We start from the raw sequence: 24071 nt of genomic DNA on the forward strand, positions 1-24071 counted from the left end.
CTAATAATTTGATCACTCAATCCACAACTGTTTGTGGGACACTACTGTGTGCAATTGGCTGCTGCGTTTCGCCCCCAAATATACAGTCAATTCATTTTACAGTATATTCTGTGAAGCGCTTTGAGACCTCTCGAAAACGTAAAAAGCGCTATATCAAATGTAAGGATTATTATTATTACATAGAAATAATATTTATATGAACTTGTAAAGAGTCTCCATTTGTTGTTCTGGAAATAGATCCAGTTGTACATATCAAACACAAGGGTAGGAAAGCTGCCCATACTACCGTTGCTGGCTGCAGGGAGATGCACATGAGCAACTTGATAACAGTGCTCCCCAATTTCTCCTCCCTCTCTTAATGTGGGGAAATCCTTGACTGTTTGCTTGCCACTGTTTTACAGTAGTTCAGCTGAGATTGAGAACTCAAACTAAATGCAGGCTAAACTAATGAACATGAACTACCAGAATGGGTTACTCCCATCACTGAACACTGAGCTAAAGTACATCAAATTTGTACATTTGTTATTCACGTACCTGTTTTTGCAAACTAAGCTCTCCCTCCACTTCTCGGATTTTACGTTCAAGTTCACGTTTCAGTTTTTCATACTCCTCGCGATGTCTATTTGTCTCAGAGTGTTTGGAACTGCAAGTAAAATAAACTTTTTTTTAAAAAAAGCATTGTAACAAAATATTCAAGGTAACAACAACAACTTGCATTTATATGACGTCCTTCACGCAGGGGACGTCTCAGAACGATGCAAAGTAGCAGGATTGCACACCAAGCGAGGGAGAAGGGTAATGAGTCCTACGATGGAAATGAACAACGAAACCGTTATCCCCGTGAAATGTTTTGGACAATCAGAAGTGAACATCAATTTATGTAAAAATATATAATTTCTTAAAGATGTACAGGCTCATAAATCACTAGCTTTTTTTAAAAGCTAAACTAGTATTAGTTATTTTGCAAATTATTAAGGAGCCTTAATAACATGAGGCTTGGATTATACACATGTGGAACTCAAGTAAAAAGAGTTATGATGTTCCTTCTGTCTCCAACCAATACAACAAAAAAAGAGAAGTAGGGTAAGTCAGGCGTCCTACTCTAAGTCACTCAACTGCTAGAAGCAATATCATGTTGCTTCCAACATTGCAAACTGGGCATGATCAATTTCATGCTTCCATTCATTTCTGCAAGATTAATGGCAACTGATTTGACAAGGTAGCCATGGATGCGCTTTAGTGTTGAGCTCTGTAAGACTGAAATTTTAAATAGGAGGGCACGGTGATGATTTAAGACGTATGAAGGCCCTGCAGTTTTAAACCAGATCATGTGCAAGGCATGGTAACAATGCAATTTCACAAGAGAAGGCACAGAGACACTTTAATATGTTCTTTACAAGTCAGTGGGGCACATTTGCTTAGAAGGGGCCAGGAGTACAAAAACTGGGTCTCCAGTATTGTGATCATTGATAAGCTATCAAAGTCAGCATTATCCCAAAAAAACTCTGCCCCCTTCCCTCGAAATACCTTCGGGTTTTCTCCAAATCCAACTGGTGTTGCTTCAGCTGCTGCTGGTAGCGGAGCTCCAACTGCTCTTGTGTCTTTGCCTCCATGTTGACTGCTTCTTGCATTTTGTCAATCCGAATTCGCAACTCACTGATCTCTGCTTGCTTTGAACTTTCCACCACCTTCAGATGGGAAAACATGGAATCGTATCGTTCCAATTCTCGGTCTCGCTCGTCCAGCACCTTCAGGTTGTACTTGAAGTCCTCCTTCAGTAAGGTAAACTTCTCTTGTTGTTCTTTCAGCTGGGTTTTTACATCTCGAAGCGTTGTTTCCAATAATTGGAAACGGCGAGTTTGCAGCTCTTTCCATTCCTGTTCCTTCCGAGCTAGGAGCTCATCAAAATTACCATCTTCCTGAAGCATTCCTGCAGAATTGTGCCTTATTAAATATAATGCAGTATATAATTCAGATCTATAATAACCCTTTCGCTATAAAATGCTCTTTTAATTTCCCAAATACATACTTTCCACTCCAATATCTGTAAAACAGTCACATGGTTTTAAAGTGTATGGCGAAAGAGCAGGGCATTGGTATTAAAAGATCTGCCAAGATCTAATAAACTGGCAAAACAGACTTGAACAGGCCTCCTGTTCACATGTAAGTTTGTTATTAGCATTATTACATTTTTTTTCACGAATATTCTTATCCCAACATTCGTATCCCTTGTTTGTGCTGATTGGGGCTGCAGTACAACAATTAAAGATTTAAGCTCAGTTGGTAGCACTCTCAACCAAAAGGTTGCTGGTTCAAGAAGCTTATCGGGATTTGAGCTAACATGTTAGTGCAGCACTGAGAGATGATTCACTTTTAGTTGAGGTTTTAAACTGAGGTTCTGTCTGCCTGTTCAGATGGACATTAAAGGTCTAGTGACATTATTCGAAAATAGGACTCCTCCTCAACAATCCATAAAAAATGATCATTCACGTCACTGCTGTATGTGGGATCCTGCTGTGTGCAAATTGGCTGCTAGGTTTCTATATTTTGCAGCAATTAACTATGAAGTGCTTTGAGATGTTTCGTCACGACAATTTCGACTGACACTCCTGTGCCGTGTTGGGGATTCACATGGACATTAAAGATTTCACAACACTATTTGAAAAGAGATAATTTCTTCCAGTGTTGTTTCTCCCCATTTCCTGACCTACAATCTTCCAGATAAATTGGCCATTCACTTCCTGTTATTTTGTGGGCCATTGCTGTGCGCACATTGGCTGATGTGATTGCCTATAAATACAGTCTGCATTTAATTGCTGGAAAATTCTTTGAGATACGTCATTATAAGGTTCTATATCAAATGCAAGAATTATCATTTTTAGAGTGGATGTTCTGCCTCTCAGGTCCCCCTCTCTAGCCTGCGAACATTGAAGTCAATTGCAATGCTCGACCTAACAGCATACATTAAGGATCAAAACTTGCTTATGCAAGGTACGTTTCATCGGATCGGCAGCTTGTATCAATAGAGATATTTCTAATTGAAGCGACATTTGCATTATCCTGCAATAGGAACACAATAGCTAACTGTAATAGATGCTCCAAACAAAAGATGCCAATGCAAACGCTTTATATGGCATGGGTCAGAATGACCTTTAAGGAATGTTAAGGACACTGTGAACAATCAGATTTTCCATACTATTTATTACACTGTTTCCAGTACTGTACATTCTTTTTTTATATCGGTGACTCTCATGTTATTCAAACTTCCTGTCATCATGTCTTGATTAAAGGAATCACCATATCTAAATAGAGCACTTTGCATTTTAATAGTTTTCAAATAAACCAGGAGCAGTTGTAGGCTCTCCTCTCTCAGCGTCTACAATCAGCAACTAAACAAAAGGCAGCTGTGCATTACCAACATAATTGCTGAACTGATGAAAAAATAAAATGGTACAATTTTGTGCTGAAATCCTTTAAGATATTCTGTAATATCTTACACAGCAATGGAAAAATATTTTGAAGTTTACTTTCACAAAATAACAGTATTGAAGGACTAGCTTTTTCAGTTAAATGTTTAATAAACTTCTAAAAGATTTGTGCACGTGAGATGGCCTGACTTCACTCCACTTATGCAATGATATTATATGCTTTGGACATGTCTGTAACATCACTGATCTTTTTTAATCGGGAAATATATAGGTTAACTCACTGCAAAGGCAGCCCAAGATCTGACTCAGTGACAGGTCAGGAATAATTTGGTGCTGGGAAATTCGTCCGCTTTTCATTGCATGCAGTGAGACTCTTTTGTTCCTCTGCAGGTAAAGCAATAATATGAAAGCAGTACAAAGACCTGAGGTAAACTTCTGTGTTTATTTTATTAGATCCAAATGGCTGAGCTACACCAGTTACTCCCAGGCAAATTAGTTATTTAATTAGTAAATCAATCAACCAACTCAAAACAAGGTGATAATGCTTAACCCAATCACCCCTGCCTTCTGTTTTAACTCCAGGTGTAAGACTTTATATTTGGCCTCATTGTCCCAGACAGGAGTAGGTCTGATGGAATGTAATCTACAAAGAGCAGTTTCAGAATGAATCAGCAGTTTCAAAACACCCCAAATGAAGTGTGCTCAACCTGTGTTCTCAACAACTTTGATTGAATAAGCATACAATAACTTTCCTAGCTATCGTTTTTTTAAAATACCACAAGTATGAGAAAGACCTAGCGAGTGTTTTTAAGTGAAACCACTGACACTGAAGACCAATGTACTATTTTACATGACATGTTAAATGCAGGTCACAAAGATACACCCTTCCATAAATAAAATGCATCAAAAAGCCACACCTAAAGACCGAACGTGTGGATATCTAATGTAAAAAGGTTTGTCATTCTGTTGCTGTGCCTCCATGCCACCGTTTGTGACGTTTTGTTTATTCCAGGGGAATCGTAGGAGCGGTGGGGTAGGGGTGGGAAGATCATCACAGGCTTGGTCAAAGAGCAAGGTCTTGAAACGTACCTTAAAGGAGGGAAGGGACAAGGTGAGGTGGGGCAGAAAAATCTGACCACCGATGGTGAGGTGGATACAGTAGGGGGTGTGAAGCAGGCCAGTGCCTGGCCAGTGGAGGGAGTGGACGGGTTGCTAAGGTTTTAGAAAGTCACAGAGGTAGAATGGAGCAAGACCTTGGAGGATGAGGATCTTGTACTTAATCCTCTGTGGGATGGCTGGGCAAGGATGGGAGTGATAGGCTTGTTGGGCCTGGTACTGGAAAGGGCATGAGCTGCAGAGCTCTGAATAGTCTGCAGCTTGTGGAGGGAAGAGATGGGAAGTCCAGCGAGCAGAGTTAGCGTTGTCAAGTCTAGACATGATAAAAGCATAGATAAGGATCTTGGTACTATATAGGTCTCGGCAGTAGCATCCATAATGATATGCACCTTCTTTCCTTTTATATGCGAAAATTTGTTGATACGTGTTGACTGTTTGATTTGGAGATTTTCCTGGAACCTAATAACCGGGAGTAACAAAGAAACAATGGAAATTAGTCAATCCTCAAGACTTGATTGGGTTTAAAATGTTACAAAGCATGCTATCTACTACAAACAAGTAATTGTTTTAAACTTTTTTATATATATATATAACCAAAGACTTTAGTACTCGATTGATAATTGTTCTCATTGTATCTTGTTTCTGCAGCAATCATCTCATAGCTTCTATCATGTAGTGGAAGAAGCACACATTTGTACACTGGGATGGCAGCCAACATGCCTCCCGGCTTTTCAAATTGTTTCAACAGGTCATCCCTCATGTTCTCCTCAGCAAAGTTCACTGAGAAAGGGGAGGGGCAAAGAGAAAGTATTATGAGAAAATTTAAGATCACCCAGAAAGAGTGAATTCAGTAAATCTAAAGCAAAAAAAAAACTTGTATTTATATATTGCCCTTCGCAGGGGAAGTGACTCTGAGTGCTACCATGGCTTCATGAAAGGTACATTGTTTAATGATTTGGAATTATTTTGAGTTTTGAATGAAAAGAAGTTTCTGAGATGGAATTTGATTTCCATGAGGACTCTTTCCAAACAAAAAATAATTATAAAGAACAAGCCAGGCACCCCGCAGTTTTGCGAAATTTTGATGAGATTTCTGCATTGAACCGATGTAGACTCTGCACTATAATTCTACTTTCACAATCTCCCAAAAGAGATATAAAAATCTGGGAAGGGACCACGATAAGAAAGCAGTGTCACACTTCCAATAGTGTTACTGCAAACTATAGAACAAACTTTTAAAATGGAAGATTTTAAACAAGTTGGCCACAATTCATGTTATTTAAAAGCGAGCAGATCTTTTATGTGTATTACTCTGTCTGTATTAATTTGATTAATTTATTACTGTCCTGCATATTATTGGAATAAGCTTGAATGAGCTTGTAATGCTTTCAGGAGGTCTTCGGAAAAGAACTGGGAGCGTGGCTTGAGAATTCACAAAGATAGAGGATGAACAGTTGGGATTGAAAGGCACTACTGAAATGGGGCGTGACAGAAGCATATTTCTATTATATGATAGGAAACAGGGGAATGCTTATGAGAATTGCACATATCAATTGCATATGAGGTTAAAGGAAAACTATCCACAAGTTTAGTCCAATCCAAATCGAACATGTATAGAGGAATGTCACAAAGTGTGCTTGAAAGGGTTAATTAATGCATGATAGCTGTAAAAGAAAGGCCACAAAAACAAATAGATGAAATGGAGACTCCAAGCATCACAATTGTTTCTTTGCGGGCACTATTTCTCAGCCCTTTTCTACATGCTACTAATTGACAAGATCCAAAATATGGTTTGGAAAGTTTTAACTCCAATGACCTTTGTTTAAATGTGATAATCTTAGGCACTGACCTTCAAATACCTCTCATGCCCTCATGTATGGATCTGAATTTACTCCAGGATGCTGCGATGCATAGTTTCCTAACACTGCACCTCTTAACCTTTTAACCTTCAGACAAAGCTGGTAATTCTTCCTAATGGGCTGACTGGTTTTACATGTTTTCAGCTCACACACTGTGCTACTGAAAACAAGTAAAGTGATAAAGCTACGCAAATATTACGGTTATAGTAAATATGCAAACATTACTATAGTAAATATGCAAACATTACTATACTAATCTGGTTAAAAAAAGTATTGGTAACATTTTTTTTAAAAAGCTATATGTGCTGAAATTGCTTTTCTTCTTGTATTTATCTTCTGCCATTTGATATTTTAACTTATTTTTTATTGCTTTCTTGTCTACTTTTCTAAATTTAAAATCAATTGTTTATCTCCTTTCTTGTCCTTTTTCTGCTTCCTTGCTGTCACTCTTCCCTTATAACAAAGGCTAATTTTCCTTCTCTGTATCCCCTGAAGGGAAAATGATAAAATATACATAACTGCCTGGGTTTTGAAATCATAGGAGACCGCCTAACAGACCAGCTACCTTCATTCACTAATCAATTGTGCATTGAACCAATGTGTCAAAAATGATCCCGTTCTTCTCAGAGTTACACGTACATAATGAACGAGGTGGATCAGCTGAATATACAAAATAATCCATGGATTGACATCAGACCACATATCTCATAAGTAGACATTGTGTACTCAGCCAACACAAAGTCACTTTTCTGCACTGCTTATGCTGCTAAAATGTAATGAACTGTTTGAGAAGTTGTATAATGTGCTATTTTGGTGCAATACTTGAGGGATCCCTCATCAGACCATCCTCACAAGCCTCTCTTTTACACAAAGATCTGTCTAAAATTATATTTTACAACAAAAGCAAAAATAACAAATTATGAAAAGACAGAAAGACAAGCGTGACAATTTGTTTTTAGGCACAACTTAAACAGCTATGCTGACTGGACGAATACAGGCCTGCATCTGTGCTGAATTAGCTGATCTACCTCAGTAAAAAAATAAAAAAGTTTAAGCAAAGTGGAAGTCTAGTTTACTTTTAAATCTGGCTAAATCCTCCTACTGTACATGTGTGAGTTCTTCTCAAACTGGGGTTTTCCAAGAAATGAGCTGGAGATTGTGATGTAGCACTAGGGTTAGATTGGATTTGTGAATGATAGCTCTAATGGGACTTGCAGATACAATGGATCAAATGCCTCATCTGCTGATTAAACTTTACGAATCTCTAATGCACTGTCACCAACGTGAAAATTTTCATCTGTGTGCATGATCAGGTTAGTCTCTACAGGATGCTGTTTGCTATTGCTGTGGTTCTTTGCAAGCATTTAACTCATCTAATTTTGTTTTCAATGGCTTTTATTGCTAAACAGCTAGAGGTAATTTTTGGTGCTATTTTTGACCACGAAGCAGAAGGAGATAGTGAAAGCTCCAGTCCTGATTTAAATATTCCCAACTGCAGCATTACATGCAAGCGATATTTAATGTAATCTGGCTCATTCCATGCCCAAAGCATTTCATTACATAATCCTTGCATTTGCAAAAAAAATAAAATTAAAGTACATCACAGGCTATCACTGTCAACTATCGTCACCTTGCAGCCAAATGCACATATTGTAAACAGCTGTAAAGTAAAATTATCAGGCGGATTCTTGATCGAGACACTGGGTGAAATCCCTTTCCCTTTTTTGAATAGTGTCATGGGTTTTTTAATATCCACTTGGACAGGCAGAAGAATTTGGTGTAATGTCTTATCGGGAAGATGCAACACTCACTCTCTTTCTCTCTTCCCCCTCCTCCCAGTACTACATTTGTGTCAACATGGGCTGTGAGCAAAGTGGAGCTTGAGCTCACCTTTGACCCAGGGGCCAAGAATACTACTAACTAAAGGTGACACCTGGTCATTAACAGACGAGGAGTCAATTCTCCATGCCAGAGAACTACCTTTTTGAGCTCAGCACTTTGCCATTAGACGAGGAGTGCATCCCCCCATACCTCCGTCGAGCAATGGTAGAAATTTCCAGAAACAAAAATTTCAACTTGTGGAGTCAACAACAACAAATTGCATTTATTAAGCACCTTTCATGTCAGGAGAACAACCCGAGACAGTGGACAGTCAAGGGTTTGCACCTGAACTGGGAGTTGGATTCAAGAGGGGTGGGAAGATGCCCAAAGACCCCATCAACGAGAAAGGTCTTGAGATGGACCTCAAAGCAAGTGAGGTGAGGGGACTGGTTCCAGAGAGGGGGGCAGAAAGGCTGAATTCCCGACTGCCGACGGTGGGGCAGGCGGGCGGAGCGGAGGACACGAAGCAGGCCACTTGCCTGCCGAGCGGAGGGAGCGGACGGACTGGTAAGGTTTTACACGTTCACAGCTGAAGGTTGGGGCAAGACGGTGGAGGGCTTTAAAAGTGTGGTCGAGGATCTTAAACTCGATCCTCTGGGAGAGGAATAGGGGTAAACAGGCTCAGGGAGGGTGGTGCAGGTGAGGACACGAGCGACAGAATTCTTAATGGTCTGCACTTCTCTTGGCGCAAACTGCATTTTCAATCCCACTGCCCAAACCCCCAAAATACAGTCAAGTCACTTTACAGTATATCCTGTGAAGCGCTTTGAGACGTCTCAAAAGACGCGATAAGGAGGCGCCGTATCAAATGCAAGGATTATTATGACGACGACGACGACGACGATGATCTCCACGGCCTTCGAAGCACCTAACAATTCAATCATTTATCCGCTTGAGAGAGGGGGGAAAAACCCTTCTCCAGTTGCGCCGGTCTCCTCAGCTCCGGGGAGCGCGGAGCAGCCGGAAATGGTCCAGAAACGATCCCTTTCGTAACCTGCACGTCGACTGCATGTTCTCAGCACTCACCTTTCTCACGCTTTTTTTTACACACACATATAAATAAAAGGGTGGAGTGGGGGAGGGGGAGGGGGTGTCGTCTGCCTACAGCAGAGGGGAGAAGGCGTTTGTTTGTGGGTAACGTTGGCGGCTGCTGCTGATGATGATGATGGTGGTGGTGGTTTGGAGGAGTGGGTATGGGGGGGTTGGGTGGGGGGGGGAGAAAGGGGAGAGACCGAAGGGAATGAGAGGAAGCCTTTCAAACAGGGCCGCGTTTCCCGGGTAACCATTGGAAGCGACGGGTGTCACAGAGAACACGTTCCGGGGTAATCGCTGAGCGAGAGAAAAGGAGAGAAGTGGGGGCGGCGGAGGGGGGGATGATGACGATGGTGGTGGTGGGGGGGGGGGGGGGGGGAGAGAGGGAATAAAAACAGGAACACGCAGCGGGAGAGAGAGACTGAGCAACGAGAACTCAGAGAGGGAGCGGAGGGGGGAAGAGAGGAAGAGGGGAAGTGAAGTGAAGGGGCGGCGGAGGAGGAAAGTGACGGACCGGAAATGGGCAGCGAAGGCGGGAAGAGTCGTCGTCGTCGTCCAGTCCGTCTCCTCCTCGACGTGAGGATTGAAGTGAAATGTCGCGTCTTTTGTGTGAGACTTTTTCCCTCCCTCCCTCCCTCCCTCCTCTCTCTTTCTCTCCATCCTTCCCTCGCTCACCAGCTTTATTCCAAATGACTTCTGTACGCTCCCCTCTCCCTCCTTCCTTCCTTCCCTCCCTCGTGAGGTTATTTTGTTTCCCTCCCTCCCACCCCCCCGAAAAAAAAATTATTCACTTAAGATTATTATTGATTGCGATTGATATGATTTGTGGTGCGCCGCGAGAATGATGGTGATGGGAAGGAAGAGAGAGAGAGAAAGAGAAAGGAAGAAGAGAAGTGGGGGGGAGGTTGTTTTGTTTGGGCTGAGGTTGTGGGGGGGAGGAGGAGGAGGAGAGGAGGAGGAGGAGGACAGTGCCATCTCCTCTCAAACCTCACTCGGCCTCTCGCCTCTCCGTGGAACCGATCGACCGCAGAGATACCAGTGCGGATCCGCACGTAACCCAACCAACACGTGACGTGACCCGACCTCTGAGGTGGGGGTGTGTGTGTGTGGGGGGGGGGGGGGATGGAGGGAGAAAGAAAGAGAGAGACACAGAGAGAGGGGGATGGAGGGAGGAGGAAATAATAGAACAAAAGGCCAGGCCTTGTGCTGATGAAAGGTTCCTCTGAAGTTACACGTCTGGGCAGCTTCCAATTTGGCTTGGATTCCTCTTCCTCAATCCAGCCATCTCTCTCTCTTTTATATACACACACACACACACTCTCTCCCTCCCTCCCTCTCTCTCTCTCTCGCTCTCTCCATCCATCCATCCCCGTGATTGATTAATAAGAGGTTTTTTTTCAAAAAAATATTCTGGGTATGAGATGTATGGATAAGAGAGAGAGAGAGACTTGAGACGTTGAAATATTCGCAGAGAAAAAAAATAAAAACCATCCAAACTGCTGGAATTTCTCTGCTGGGTGGAGACAGGCTTCTTCCCGGTCTAGGAGTCGGGATGCCGCTCCCTTGGCGTGGTGTGAAGCACTGGGACTGGTGTGCACACACACACACATATATATATATATACATATATATATATATCTTCTGTCCCGTGACAGTAGTCGCAATGAATCAGGTTAGATGTGTTTTACAATTGTGATGATAAAAAAAATGCAAACTCGTTTGTGGGTTGGCTCACCGATAAGTGAACTTGGGATTTGCAAGATACTGTATGAAAAAAATACAGCCGGAAACTGGGCACCTCTTATCTCGTTTTGAGAACAAATAAAAAATCCCGACTTTTTAAAATGAAACAGAGCTTGAGAATTCCTTCCGAGTAGATAATTCTCGTGCCACTTATTGCTCTCGCTGCCCTGATTTGACTCGATCAACGAATTAGTTACTCTCTTGAAATCGTAACACACAGGTTCAGTTCACGCAGGTATTTCATCCTAAGGGAAGGGGGTGAGACATAAGCAAACGTGTTTTTTTTAAAAAAAACATTATTTTTCGTCAGTGAAAGTGAAGCGTGGTGTGAAGCACTGAGGGGTGGGTGGTATCTATCTCGTGTCCCTTCACAGTAGTTGCAATGAGTCAGGTTAGATTTTTTTTAAATTGTGGGTGATAAAAAAAAATGCAGACTCATTTGTGGGTGGCTCATTTCTCCCAACATGCATTCGAAAATGTCATTGCTGTCACACAAAAGGAAAAGTGGTAATATGGGGAACTAAAGTATGAGAAATCTAAATACAGTAGGAACAAGACAACCAAAATTGACTGAATTCGAGAAGTGTTATAACAGAATATAAAAACACAAATATAAAGAGTGAAAGAAACACAAGACAACAGTAGTACAAGTCGTTTTAAAGGGAGGAAGAGAGCAACAACTTGCACTTATATAGTGTTCTCCACGCAGGGCATCGCCTCGCGCGCTTCACAGTGGTGGAGCCTGACGCTGACCCGGGCGAAGGTGGCTGTAAGCATGGTCAAAGTAGAAAGTTTTCAAGCGGGACATGAAAGAAGGGAGAGAGAGGGCAAGGCGGTGGGATTGAGGGAGTGTTCCAGCAAGTGATAAATAAGTGTTATCAACAAGTGATAAATAAGAGCTGTACAACACATAGAAATAGGAACAGTGCCAAAAATGGGAGCGAGATTAGCAAAGCAAGGGCACTGTGCCCTACAACTAAGAAAAAAGCAGCATCCACTTCAATCTCCTACTTAATCCTTATAAGAATATAAACAATATAATACACAAATGTTATTGGATCAAAACCAAGTACATTATACATGTGTTACTGTATTGATATTACAATACCAAGTTTTGTTTCAGTAGAGGAATCCAATAATAATGTGGATGAAACAACTTTAAGAAAGGGGAAATGTATTTTGTTGAGAACTTTAGATAAGTGTAGATTTCATAGTAAAGTATTATTTTAAACATAGGCTTACACCAAAATGTAAAATATATAGTTTACTTTCATGCAGAGGTTTTTTTATTACCCCAAAGTTAACTTTACACTGAATAAAAATGTTTGCTGATGAGAGAGTTGAGAATTGGGAAAGTCCTCAGCTTTCATTCTCCGTTCTGTACTAAATTGACCTCAGCTTGGGCGTTGCAGATAGGGTGCTTCAATTGCCTTCAACGCCTCTGAGCTCCCACTTGAGGAATGACCATTTTGGTGAGATATTGGATGCAATTAGCATTGTAGAGTATTGATTTCCATGGCTTCCCCAGGATTGACTGGGGAGTTGAGCCTTATGTTGCCTTTCCATACAGGCTATCTGGCTCAACAGTGAAAATTGTTGAGAAATATTGGGAAGAAATTGAAATGAACACATTAAGGTTGTCAACTGGGTGTCTTGACAAACACAGATATGATTGGTTCCAAAACCAAACTCCCAAAATACTGAGTTTCACATATGTATGTTTTTGTTTGTTGGTATGGAGTGCACACAGTTGGTATAACATCTTGATTGGGGTTAATTTAAATGGTTCACCATGCGTTATGCTCAAACTAACATGCTCCGCACACCATTCCTTCTGAACTTGAGTCCAAGAATCCCCTAAATCATAATTTAGAATTACATAACTACCACCACCACATAAACAAGACTGCCAAGTAATACCTAAAAGTAAATTAATATTAAACTCTTGAAATACAAAGTCAAGCATCTACTTTTCATGAACCAGCTCTAAATGTGGTTCAGGTTTCGCTGGCTCCATCCCCAACACAAAGCAGTTATTAAGAGCCACAATAACATCCACAACAGATTGAGGCACAGGGATGAATAATTAAATGATTAGTCAGAATTCAACCTACAAATATAAGGGAGGGAAAGTGGCAGAAATAATATTGTACTGTATATTAAAGATTTCTGACAGAAAAGTACATTTGTACTCATCATTTCAGACAGACAGTGTGTGGCATAAGGCATAAAATGGATGGGCTGAAAATGAGCCATTTTAGCACATTTATTGTGAGGAAGGAAATATTACAACAGATAATTGTTTTGGAATAAAGTAAAGCCAGATGATGAAACTATCAGTCGTTAGAAAAAAAAACAATGTGCACATGTCTTGTTCACTTGCTATTATATCAGATGTAGGCTCAGTTGGTAGCACTCTCTGGGTCAGAAGGTGGTGGATTTAAGTCCCACATCAGGCCAGAGCTGCAATGTAGTGATGTTGTGCACATTGGTGTGCACAAATTGGCTGCTGCATTTGTTCACATAGTCGCTAAATGTTACAGAAATTCCCTTTGCTTTTTGACTTTATAGAGGTGAAATTAAAGGAATGATCCGTAAACCTTTTATTCTTTTTTCTATCAATAAATTTAGAGCCAACAATGACTTAATAACAGCCACAATGAAAACACGATTAGCATCAGATTAAAAGGGACTCCTAAACTGCCGGGTAGCCTAGAGATATAATGGTCTTCTTGAGCCAGACATTTTTAAAAAAAACAAAACATCATCTCACCTAATCTGTCCAGTTGGTTTGTGAATAACTTTAACTCCCTTTAATTGTTTAACTGTTTAGTCTTCAGGTTCACACATTTATTTTGAAGGTGCAAGTAATTTACAAAAAAAGGATTTGCACCGCTAAAAAACAGTTCATTAGATTAGTATTCCAGCCACAAAAGATTGAGATATAACTGGAACGAACTATGACATGGTAGGTGGCCATTTGAGGCTATAATAATGTTGGTAATTGCACTTCCATTTAAGCCATTTATTCTAATACCAATTCCCTGCTCTCCCAGACCCTCTAATACTCTTCTGGATCCTCGAATACTCTTCGAATACACACATATACAATGATTCTGTAGTGGGTGTGATTGACAAATGAAAAACATACCAATCACACCTTCACTGATCATAAATACGATAAACAGTCTTGCAAAAACAGTACTTTCATTTTGAGGACTGGCCTTTACAATATAAGGTCCTGCACCGAATTTCCACAGCTAGAATATACAGTCAATTCACTTTACAGTATATTCTGTGAAGCGCTTTGGGACGTCTCAAAGACGTGAAAAGCGCTATATCAAATGCAAGGATTATTATTATTATAGAACAGTGCAGGTGAAGTTCCAAGGTAAGTGTCAAACCAATAATTGATGATCAACAGCATTGCCTGTCCTGTAATAGTCCATTTTTTCCCCCCTCCACGGGTTGGGGTTGTGGGGTGTGGGGGGTGGGGGGGTAGTGGGTAGTTTGATGTTCCAAATTTCTGGTGTACGGTCTGTGGCTGTAGGGCATCTCTCGGGGGAGTCGCGATCAATACCGGGGAAGCAATCACTGGAGCGAGAAAGAAAAGAAAGAATGAAAGGCAATAGGACCCGGGGAGGAGCCGGGGTGGTGCCGGGGTCTGACGCACAGCCTCCAATCTGAATAAAGAGAGCGATGTGGACCTTCAGAGGAGTTTCCTGAATAAAAGACCCACTTCAGCACCAGAGCTCCAGCAGCCAAGGTAAGGACTCTAGACCATTTTTTTTAAAATACACACACACACATATATATATATATACGTAGAAGACGTGGAGTGAGAAGTAACCTGTTTTTTTTTACTAAATAATGTTACACTTAAAATGACACTGGGATTCATTTGAGTGACAGTGGTGAATTATTTCAAGGGGGGGTTTTGTTTTCTGCAAAAAGATTTCTACGCGGTTTTCTGATGGCAGAATTGAGTATTTTTTTTTAAACCACTTATTTCGAGATGGTGGGCAAATGGTTATACGTGTGCGTTCCGTTTGAATGCAGAAGTTATTATTGACCTGTCTTGACTTGGGCACACACTGGATTGCTCTGTCTGAATTCTGCCCTGGAGCAGCGTTGTGTTATAACCGGCAGAGATGGGCATTGTGTTATTACTCTCGGGGCTGATGTCCACAGACCGTCACTTTAGCAGCTTATTGCGTTGGGTGCGAGTATTTTATTTTAGAAAGTAAAACCACAATTGTTGCTGCTGGATAACGAGTGCCTTGCTCTTGCTGCCGGATACATGAGCGCATGCCAGTGAAGCTGGGTTAACAACGTGAGGCGAACAGCAAATGGCGATGGGATTCCTAGTGGTGGACGAAGATTAAAACCTAAAATCCTACTTACAGAAATATCAGCTTGTATTAGAATTGGGGGAACTCTGGGGTTTATTCAGGGTCGCAGATGGTGAAAATACACAGAAAAGATGTGCGGAGAAACTGTGAGGCTCACTCTTAACATGTCATGACTGCATTGTGAGGTTGGTTGGTAGTTTCCTGTTTCTGAGCAGTAGGCAGTTTTCTATGAAATCCAGGAGTTATCTACATCATATCTTGTATTTGCGTTGGGGAACCTTAAAAGTCCATCGACTGCATGGAGTGCAAAAGCTGTGGCTAATTTCCCTTTCCCCCATCACCCCCAAAACCGAACAAACCCTAGGAAACTGCCGGTCTGTTCTCGTACATTGAAACATACCTCGCATTAATTTAATAAAGGGTTGCTGGCACTCTGACCTTCATTCCAAAGGTTTACAATGTTACGTGAGCCTCTCAACTGGGTTTTGACTCGAAAGTCCCTTCCTTCCTGGTATCCTTTATAACCTATACTCACTCCTGCATGGTTTCATAATAAATGCAAATTACACAAAGCTCATATTTTGTGGTTTTAACACCACGCCAGACTCCAGTCGAGTTTATTTATAGCAAGAAAAAAAATTGCTCATCTGTTTTTGCAGCCTGAGACCTTTTTTTTTTAATTTTTTCCCCAAGTCGACCTACAACCTCCACCTCCCCCCACACACATACACACACACACACACACACACAAACTGGTGTATTTCCTCATTCGGCGTTTAAAGAAGCGACGTAATGGGCAGATTAAGGAAACCGAAGTAAGAGTTTTGCTATGTTGCATCCACCTTGAACAGGCGTCACTGTTTGGATTCGTGAAATAGACGAAGTAAGACAGACCTCGTGGTGGAGTGGGAGCTTTCACATTCGTTAAAAGCAATTCATCTTAAAACCTCCCGGTTCAGTCCCACCTTCCGCAATTTTGCGAGCAAATGTTTCCCACCTGGGGATTTCACACACAAAAAAGATGGGGCTGGAGAGAGAGAGAGAGACCTGCCTTTCTGGAGCGATTTCACCAGCCGTCCACCCCATCAGCATCAGCAAGAAACCCAAACTCGTTCGCCCCACATTGCTCACTCTTTGTGTCTGGTTCGGTGGGCATTCAGCAACTCAGGACTTGGTCACGTCTCTCACGTCCTCCTGCAGTGGAATCCTGCCCACGTTACACATACTTCCTGTATACCCTCCAGTGAGCAACCTGGATACAACGGGATGGGATGGGGATGGGGATGGGGGGGGAACAGGGCAGCAAGGATTGAGATTTCGGTCGTTGCGAAATAAAACACTCCCTCATTTTTTTTCGAGGATGACTGCAACTTTCATTTCGAATATGTAACACTCTTTGTTATATCATACTACACAGAACTGACCTCCCGAGGAGTCTGACGAGCACTTCATTTAGAGGCTTTCTGACGTTCATTTCCAAAGGGCAGGTTTATTCACGTTTGATGCACATTAAACTAATGAAAACCATTTTTTGGGTGGTAAAATCTTACCTTGATATTATCCCCCATGAAAATACCTATTACCTTGACCGACAGGGTCTGGATCTACAGAAAACTGTAAAGTTGTAACGACGTACAATATATTTTTCTCAAAAAAAAACCACATATTGCTCTGGAAATCTATTTGGCTGATTATTGTCATTGTGAAAGAGACTTTGCTGAGGATTTGGCCTGAAGAGTAAAATTTGTACTCTTGTCTTCAGATTTAGGATAGTTTGGATGACTGACGGACGATAACCTTGTTTCTTGCCCTTCGCTATCCAAACACGTCCTGCATGTCTAGACGATGTGCACACAGGACAGAATTTTTCCTTTGCATGGCTGCTAAATTTATGGGAGCAGACAGCCCTCAGTAGGTTACAAGGCAGTAACATATCAATGGATTGGGATGATGTCATAAACTTTCGGGAGGAAAGCTCAATCCATATATTGCTAAATCAGCACAACCTTAAACATGTTTACCATTTTATTGATACCTTTATCGATAAAGGTAAAGAATTAGAAGTTTCTCAATCATCTATCATCTGTACGATAATGGGATGCAGGCATTGGGATTTTCTGGGGTTTTTTTATTGCACAAGGCTTGCTTCATAATGTGTGATTCTGATGTTTGGATCTAATGTCATACTGTATTGAAAATTTATATGAATAAAATCTGCCCAATACACCATTATTGTCTCATTTTCTACCCCCTTCTCTCCCTGAAAGCATTAATTAGCTCATGCTAATTAAAGTATTCAATTGTGGGGAATATCACAATGAAGCTTGATTGCATTCTCAAATGGTGTCCACAAAGAAACTTTTCCACTGAGGGTGTGGGGGTGTGTGTGTGGATGAGATAGTTTCTTGAATGAGAATTTGGAGCTTTTGTTTCCCTCCCCTCCCGCAAACCTTCCCCAGTTAGTTTAGGAATCCTGAAGTCCGTTATAGCGACCTAACTTCTCTGCCAAGACTGAGATCACATAACTACACAGACCAGAGATTACAATTAAGATATGTTGAGCCATACGAATCGTTTTCACTCTTTCACTCTTCACCACACACGAGGCATTCAGACGGAGGGAAATTCCAACCTCAGGGTAGTCGGTAAAATGATGACAACATGATGAGTCGTATTGTTCAGAGCAATAGTGTTAGTGTAACCAATGTGCTGTACTTTCATCTCCACGAGTTCCCACATGCAACCATTAGTAGTACTTTTCTGGGGGAGGGGGGGGGGGGGTACAGCAGTAAATGGAGGTGAAGTGCTCACCCAGTGGTCGGAATGGGTTAAAACAGTACTGTGGAAGAGGACTAAGGCGTTTCTAATTTGCCTCTCTTCTTAAAACAAAATGTTACATTGAGAGCCTTCTTGACTGTCCCAGAATGGCAGATTTTACTGCGTTAAAAGGGATCGTCATTCTTTTTTTTGGGGGGGTATTGATCGTAGCACTCTCAACTGCATTGCAATTTTCAATATTGAAACTGGCAAAGATGTGGGAAACTTACAGAGCTGTACACCCCGGCAATACCATCCAAAGGAAGGAGAATATAAGAAAGAAAAATCAGGTGGGTGGGGGAGTTTGTACAACTTATATTATGGTATTGATGAATTGAGGAATCGTCAGACAGCCAAACCTGGTGGGGAGATTTGCAGGTTTATGATTCATTACGATTGTGTGTGTGTGTGAGTTAATATTAATGATTGACCACAATTTCATTAATTACTACTTCTGTGCTAAGCCAATGGTGCAACATACAAATTCCAACAAGTGTGATGTTGCGTCCCAACAACTTAAGGATCAAGTGGGATTTTATTCCACCTACGAGACAGACTAGTGTGGTTAATTTGTAAGATTAACTTGCTCTGTGGTAAGCTAACGTTTGTGAATCAATCAAATTGCAACTGTTCGAATTATTTATTTATATACAGTGGAACCGAATTATTTATTTATATACAGTGGAACGTTGTTGCAAAACCACATCTATTGCTTCATTAGAAAATACTTGGGCATAGAGAGAGAAGAAAGGACTCGCAGTGTGTATGAACCCTTTATCAATTGTATATTTATGCAAGGAATGTATGTGACATCAGTGTTGCGCAGGGCCATCAATCATAGCAAGAGTAAAACTGCCCACAAAGCATGGAAACTTCATAAAAATATTTTTAGCCATTTCCAGTGGCTAAAGGTGACCTCTGATGTGGCCTTTTGGAACAGGTGGGATCTTCAATTCCCTACTTGAGAGAGTGCAGGGATAATCAAACCTGTCATTTCGCAGGACAGCTTCTGTAGTAATTGCTCAACCTTCCTCCGCTTGAATCTTATTTAGCTTTACCTTTCAAAGATAAGAACATAAGAATTAGGAGCAGGAGTAGGCCATTCGGCCCTTCGTGCCTGCTCCGCCATTCAATAAGATCATGGCTGATCTTCTCACCTAACTCTGACATAAGAACATAGGTAGGAAAGTACTAGATAACTAGGAAAGTATTATACAATTTACCTAGTAATATATATATTGTATATAATTGATATATACATATATGACATACATATATTAATATATATAAATAAATTATATATTATCAAATGCAAGGATAATAATATATCTAGAAGTGTAAGTCGAACAAATTAATTTGCAATGTAGCCTATTGATTGCTTCAATTTGACCTTTATGAGCCATAGTGTCATGTCAGGCACATATGATGCCATTTTCATTGTAAATAATAAAATGTTTAAAGGAAATGATGCTTCAGCACCGTGGTCAACATCTGCTAACGGAGATCTAAACTGCCCCACACTGGATTAGGGATTGTAGTATTAGGCTCGACTATGAGTAATAATGGTGTCATCGAGCCTCCATTATCTGAACTCTCATTGTCGAATCCTCCCATGTTAATCAACTGTAAGCTATTTGCATCTGAATAAGAACTAATCTTAATTCGGTATATAAACAATGATGTAGTAAAATTTCTGTTCTGTAAAAGTACACAGACTGACCGTATTAAATAAACTAGCTTTTATGTGCCTTTTGGCTCCTTCTTATAAGATCATGTCAAGAATGGATTTTTATGAAACAAACTTGTTACAGCTCCCTCAGTATACCAATGATTAAAAAGAAGTGTAACGATAAACCATATTCTAGAGAGCTGATCCCAGCTGTCTCACTGAACTATAGTGGGGGCAAAAAACAATCCAGAGACCCCCCCCCCCCCACCCCGTAAATTAGACCTGGTGTGAGACTTTTTTTCTGCGGTTCTATTTTTCGGCCATAAATTGAGTTGTTGATGTTAATTTAATTTATAGCTTTGGATTTGTAGTTCTTGTTTGAACTGACAGCTGCAGCATCCTAAAGTTTATCTCTCAGGAGACTGGTACTTGCTAAATAAGATCTTTACGCTTGGCAGCATGGCCGCCTATATATATATAATAAACACATATTTCTATATTTTAAATCACATGTGTGACAGCTTTATGAAGCTGAAATAAGTGGCAATCACACATTTTGTGACTCAACTGGGTGTCAGCTGGGGCACTATAATTGTTCTCTGAATCCTTTGGTATGATTCCTCCTGATCCCTATTAAATAATCTACGCACAGTGCAAATGTGTGCAGGTCAGAAAATCACAGTTCAGGCTCAAACATTGAATATTATCTTTTGTGCTGATTAATGGAAGAGGGCTGCAACTGCACCACGCTGTTAATAATTGGAATGAAATATACTTGACTAGTCCACACAATTATGGTTGTAATCTAAAAATTGAGATTACAGTACTGAATGAGTTCTTAATTGTGGGAAGTGCCATAATCTAAAATCCTGTTTCTCTGTAATTCAGGTGGATATTAAAGAATTTGCAGCAATGTTTCAAAAGAGCAGGGATGTATTAATGATGTCCTATGAAATATTCTTCCCTTAAATTTGTCCATCTTAATTTTTGTGCATTCCCATCCAAATTGACGCAAGAATTAAGTTACATAAGATTATTTTCTCAGAATGAATGCAGGTATTATCCTTTAATTGTAAAGGAAATGGCCATTCCTGGGCAGTGCTGGGGTGTGCCTTATTATTGGACGTGCCATCCTTTGAATGAGACGTTAAATCAAGGCGTTAAATCTGCCTGTTCAGGTGGACGTTAAAAGTGGCAGTGTTTCGAAAAGAGAAAGGAGTTTCTCCTTGTCGTCCGAGGACAATTCCCTCCCCCTCCCAATAGAATTGATCGTTCACTTCCACGTCTGTGTACGGGACATCAATTGGCTGTCGTGTCCGCCTCTCAAATAACGCAACCGCGACACTTCTGTCTGTGCTGCGAAGCGCTTACTGAGACACGCTCGCGACGTGAGAGGTGCCGGCTGTATCAGGTGCCTTATTATTACGACGGCAACCGGCATTTGTGCAGCTCCACGCCCTTCGGGCAAGGTAGCGCCTCGGAGTGCATTATTAGTGCACCGTCATCAGTGTCGCTGGTCACCTTTGTACTTCCAGAGGTCTTGTGTTCTCGCTTATCTATCTCTCAGTGGTTAGAGCACTCGCTTTGCCAAGCGAGAGACCCGAGTTCAATTCCAGGCAGAGGGCGAAACCTTGGGCAAGTTTCCTTACTCCACACAGAGCCTAATAATAATCCCTCCAAAACAAAACAATAATAAATTGGTCATTTCAATCTACGACTGTTTGTGGGACATTGCTGTGCGCAATTGGCTGCCGCGTTCCCCCACAAACATACAGTCAATTCACTTTACAGTGTGTTCTGTGAAGCGCTTCGGGACGTCCTCCCGACGTGAAAAGCGCTATATCAAATGCAAGGATTATTATTATTATTATCTCTTCCAAGTTAACATGGTGGAGGGGGTGGAGGGGGGGGAGAGGGGTGTTGGGAGAACTTTACTCTGGGAAGAGGTAGGAGGGCTGGAGGGGGTGTGGCTTCCGTGGATGGCTCCTCCCTCCTGTCAATCTCCTGGGCTGGAACCCCGCCTCCCAACTGTGAGCCGCGAGAGAGAGAGAGAGGGGGGGCGGGGGGGGGGGTGGTGGTGGTGGAGGTGGGCGGCGCCTCTCCGTTGCCAATAGCGACCAATCGCCCAATCGGGAGGCCTCCCTGGCAGCCTGGCCCCGCCCACCAGCTGCGGTTAGGCTCGTGCGGGAAATGGCGTCAGTTTGAAATCCCGGTCGGCGCGACGCCTCTCCGCTAACGTCCCTCAGGGCGGGAGGTCGGTTTGATGAATGCCGCGGGTACCGATTTAGGTTCGTTCGGCTGTGAGGAGCGCGGAGTGTCTGCGTCTCTCCTCCCACCGCTGTATTTCCAGTTGCCCCTTGTCACCCGCTTAAGAGTCTCTCTTCCTCCTCCCCCCAACCTCCCCTCATGGCCGCTCGAGGGCATTGTCAGTCAGTCCCTCGTGTGGGGGAAGGGGACTAATCCATTCTCCTTCACTGTGTGGGTGTGTGTGTGGAGGGGTTGGGGGTGTGTGTGTGGAGGAGGAGTTGGGGGTGTGTGTGGGGGGTTGGGGGTGTGTGGGGAGGGGTTGGGGGGTGTGTGTGTGAGGTTGGGGGTGTGTGTGGGGGAGTTGGGGGTGTGTGTGTGTGGGGTTGGGGGTGTGTGGGTGGGGTTGGGGGTGTGTGTGTGGGGGGGTTGGGGTGTGTGGAGGGGCGGTTGGGGTGTGTGTGTGTGGGGGGGTTGGGGTGTGTGTGGAGGGGCGGTTGGGTTGTGTGTGGGGGAGGGGTTGGGGGTGTGTGTGTGTGGGGGGTTGGGGGTGTGTGTGTGTGGGGGAGGGGTTGGGGGTGTGTGTGTGGGGTGTGTGGAGGGGTTGGGGGTGTGTGGGGTGGTTGGGGGTGTGTGTGTGGGGGGGGGAATGTCAATTGGGGTCACAGGGCTTGAATTGGCCGCCGGGTTTCACCTGCGAAACACACGCCAGGCCATTCGCTCGGCGGCGTATCCCGCAAAGCGCTTCGAGGCGCCTCGAGAGAGAGAGAGAGAGAGAGAGAGACGCGATACGGCGCCACGTCCAACCAAAGGGATAACTTTTTTTACTGCCTCCCCTTGCTTTGGCTTGCCCTTGGTCGGGCCATTGAACCCCTTTCCGACCCCGAAGTCCTCCTCTATTGACTGACCCTCTCGCAGCATGTTTCGCCCGTAATTTATGCCAAGGCTCCAGTCCCTCTGGAGGTAATGATTTGGCCGACACATCCATCCCACGGTCCCTTTGCCTCGCTTCCTCCCTCGCATCCTTCAAGGCCGGTCTCGAGACCCTTCTCTTTGACCGTGCCTTTGGTCTCCCTCCCATCTCTCTGCCTTCCCTCACCCCTACACCACCCCATGCTCGGGCTCCGACATCTGACTATTGACTATTTTGTCAAACTGATGAATCTGGGTTATGTTATTTATTAACCTGGAATTTGGTAACTTTTGGGAGAGGTGAAAATGTATTTGTTAAATTTTATTACTATATATGGATCTTTTTGAACAATGTCTTGCATTAAACAGCACTTTTGCAATGGGACGATTATATCATGTCAAAATTTAAGACTTGCTATTCAGGCAGTAGTCAGCTGCCCATATCTACACATCATCAGACAGTGAGTATCTTAGTCTTTGTGTAAACGCAGAATGTTTCTTGAGTTATTTTTAAAGTGTATGTACGTCTTGGGGAAAGATGAACTTACTGCAATTCACTCCTCCAACAGTTAGATGTTGCTCAAGTTTTGCCAACTGACGTCAATAAACACAGGAAATTGCAGTGTTCTACTATTTAATTTCCAGTTGTTTCTCTTGGTGGTTGATCTTTGGACATCTCAAGTCCAGTTGTGATTCATTCACTCACACATTTTGGATCTGAACAGAATACTTCCAGGATTTTAACTTAATTAAGATTGTCTTAGCATGTCTGCAGGATTTTGATAATGAAATGGTTGCAAAGCAGACATGAGTGCATAAAAACATGAAATAGAATGAGTACACGGACACGTGTAGAATACAATGAACAAAGATAGATGCTATCCACACCACACAAAAATACAAATACTGTAGATGGGTAACCTGGAAATGGGTTAAGTCCTTTCAAAACCAAAGGTGTAAAGTATGCAATGTTTGGATTTTGAATGCAGAAAACAGAGCATGGCTTTGGGAGGAGTAC

At 42.2% G+C, this 24071-nt stretch overlaps 2 protein-coding genes across 6 annotated transcripts in view; one reads left to right on the plus strand and one right to left on the minus strand.

Annotated features, from left to right (window-relative positions):
- Positions 1–9333, minus strand: part of ccdc57 (coiled-coil domain containing 57) — a 49064-nt gene extending 39731 nt beyond the window's left edge. The window contains exons 1-4 of one of the 4 annotated variants that reach the window (XM_007888543.2): positions 9311–9333; positions 4934–5003; positions 1528–1930; positions 535–643 (exon numbers count right to left, since the gene is read on the minus strand). In XM_007888543.2, coding sequence (XP_007886734.2) covers positions 535–643; positions 1528–1928 — 510 coding nt within the window. In that variant the 5' untranslated portion in view covers positions 1929–1930; positions 4934–5003; positions 9311–9333. Of the gene's footprint in view, positions 1–534; positions 644–1527; positions 1931–3709; positions 4141–4345; positions 4594–4933; positions 5004–9310 lie in introns of those variants that run through there. The other 3 variants (XM_007888545.2, XM_007888542.2, XM_007888541.2) reach the window with 3 other exon arrangements.
- Positions 9334–10389: 1056 nt separating this feature from the next.
- The window catches only part of LOC103175467 (monocarboxylate transporter 4), a 29587-nt gene continuing 15905 nt past the window's right edge, over positions 10390–24071 (plus strand). Inside the window, exons 1-2 of one of the 2 annotated variants that reach the window (XM_007888538.2) lie at positions 10390–10406; positions 14610–14825. The gene's annotated coding sequence lies outside the window, so the exon portion shown is untranslated. Of the gene's footprint in view, positions 10407–14550; positions 14826–24071 lie in introns of those variants that run through there. The other variant, XM_007888537.2, reaches the window with a different exon arrangement.

The sequence above is a fragment of the Callorhinchus milii genome, unplaced genomic scaffold (genome assembly GCF_018977255.1).
Source record: "Callorhinchus milii isolate IMCB2004 unplaced genomic scaffold, IMCB_Cmil_1.0 Scaffold20, whole genome shotgun sequence".
NCBI classification, from domain to species: Eukaryota; Metazoa; Chordata; class Chondrichthyes; order Chimaeriformes; family Callorhinchidae; genus Callorhinchus; species Callorhinchus milii.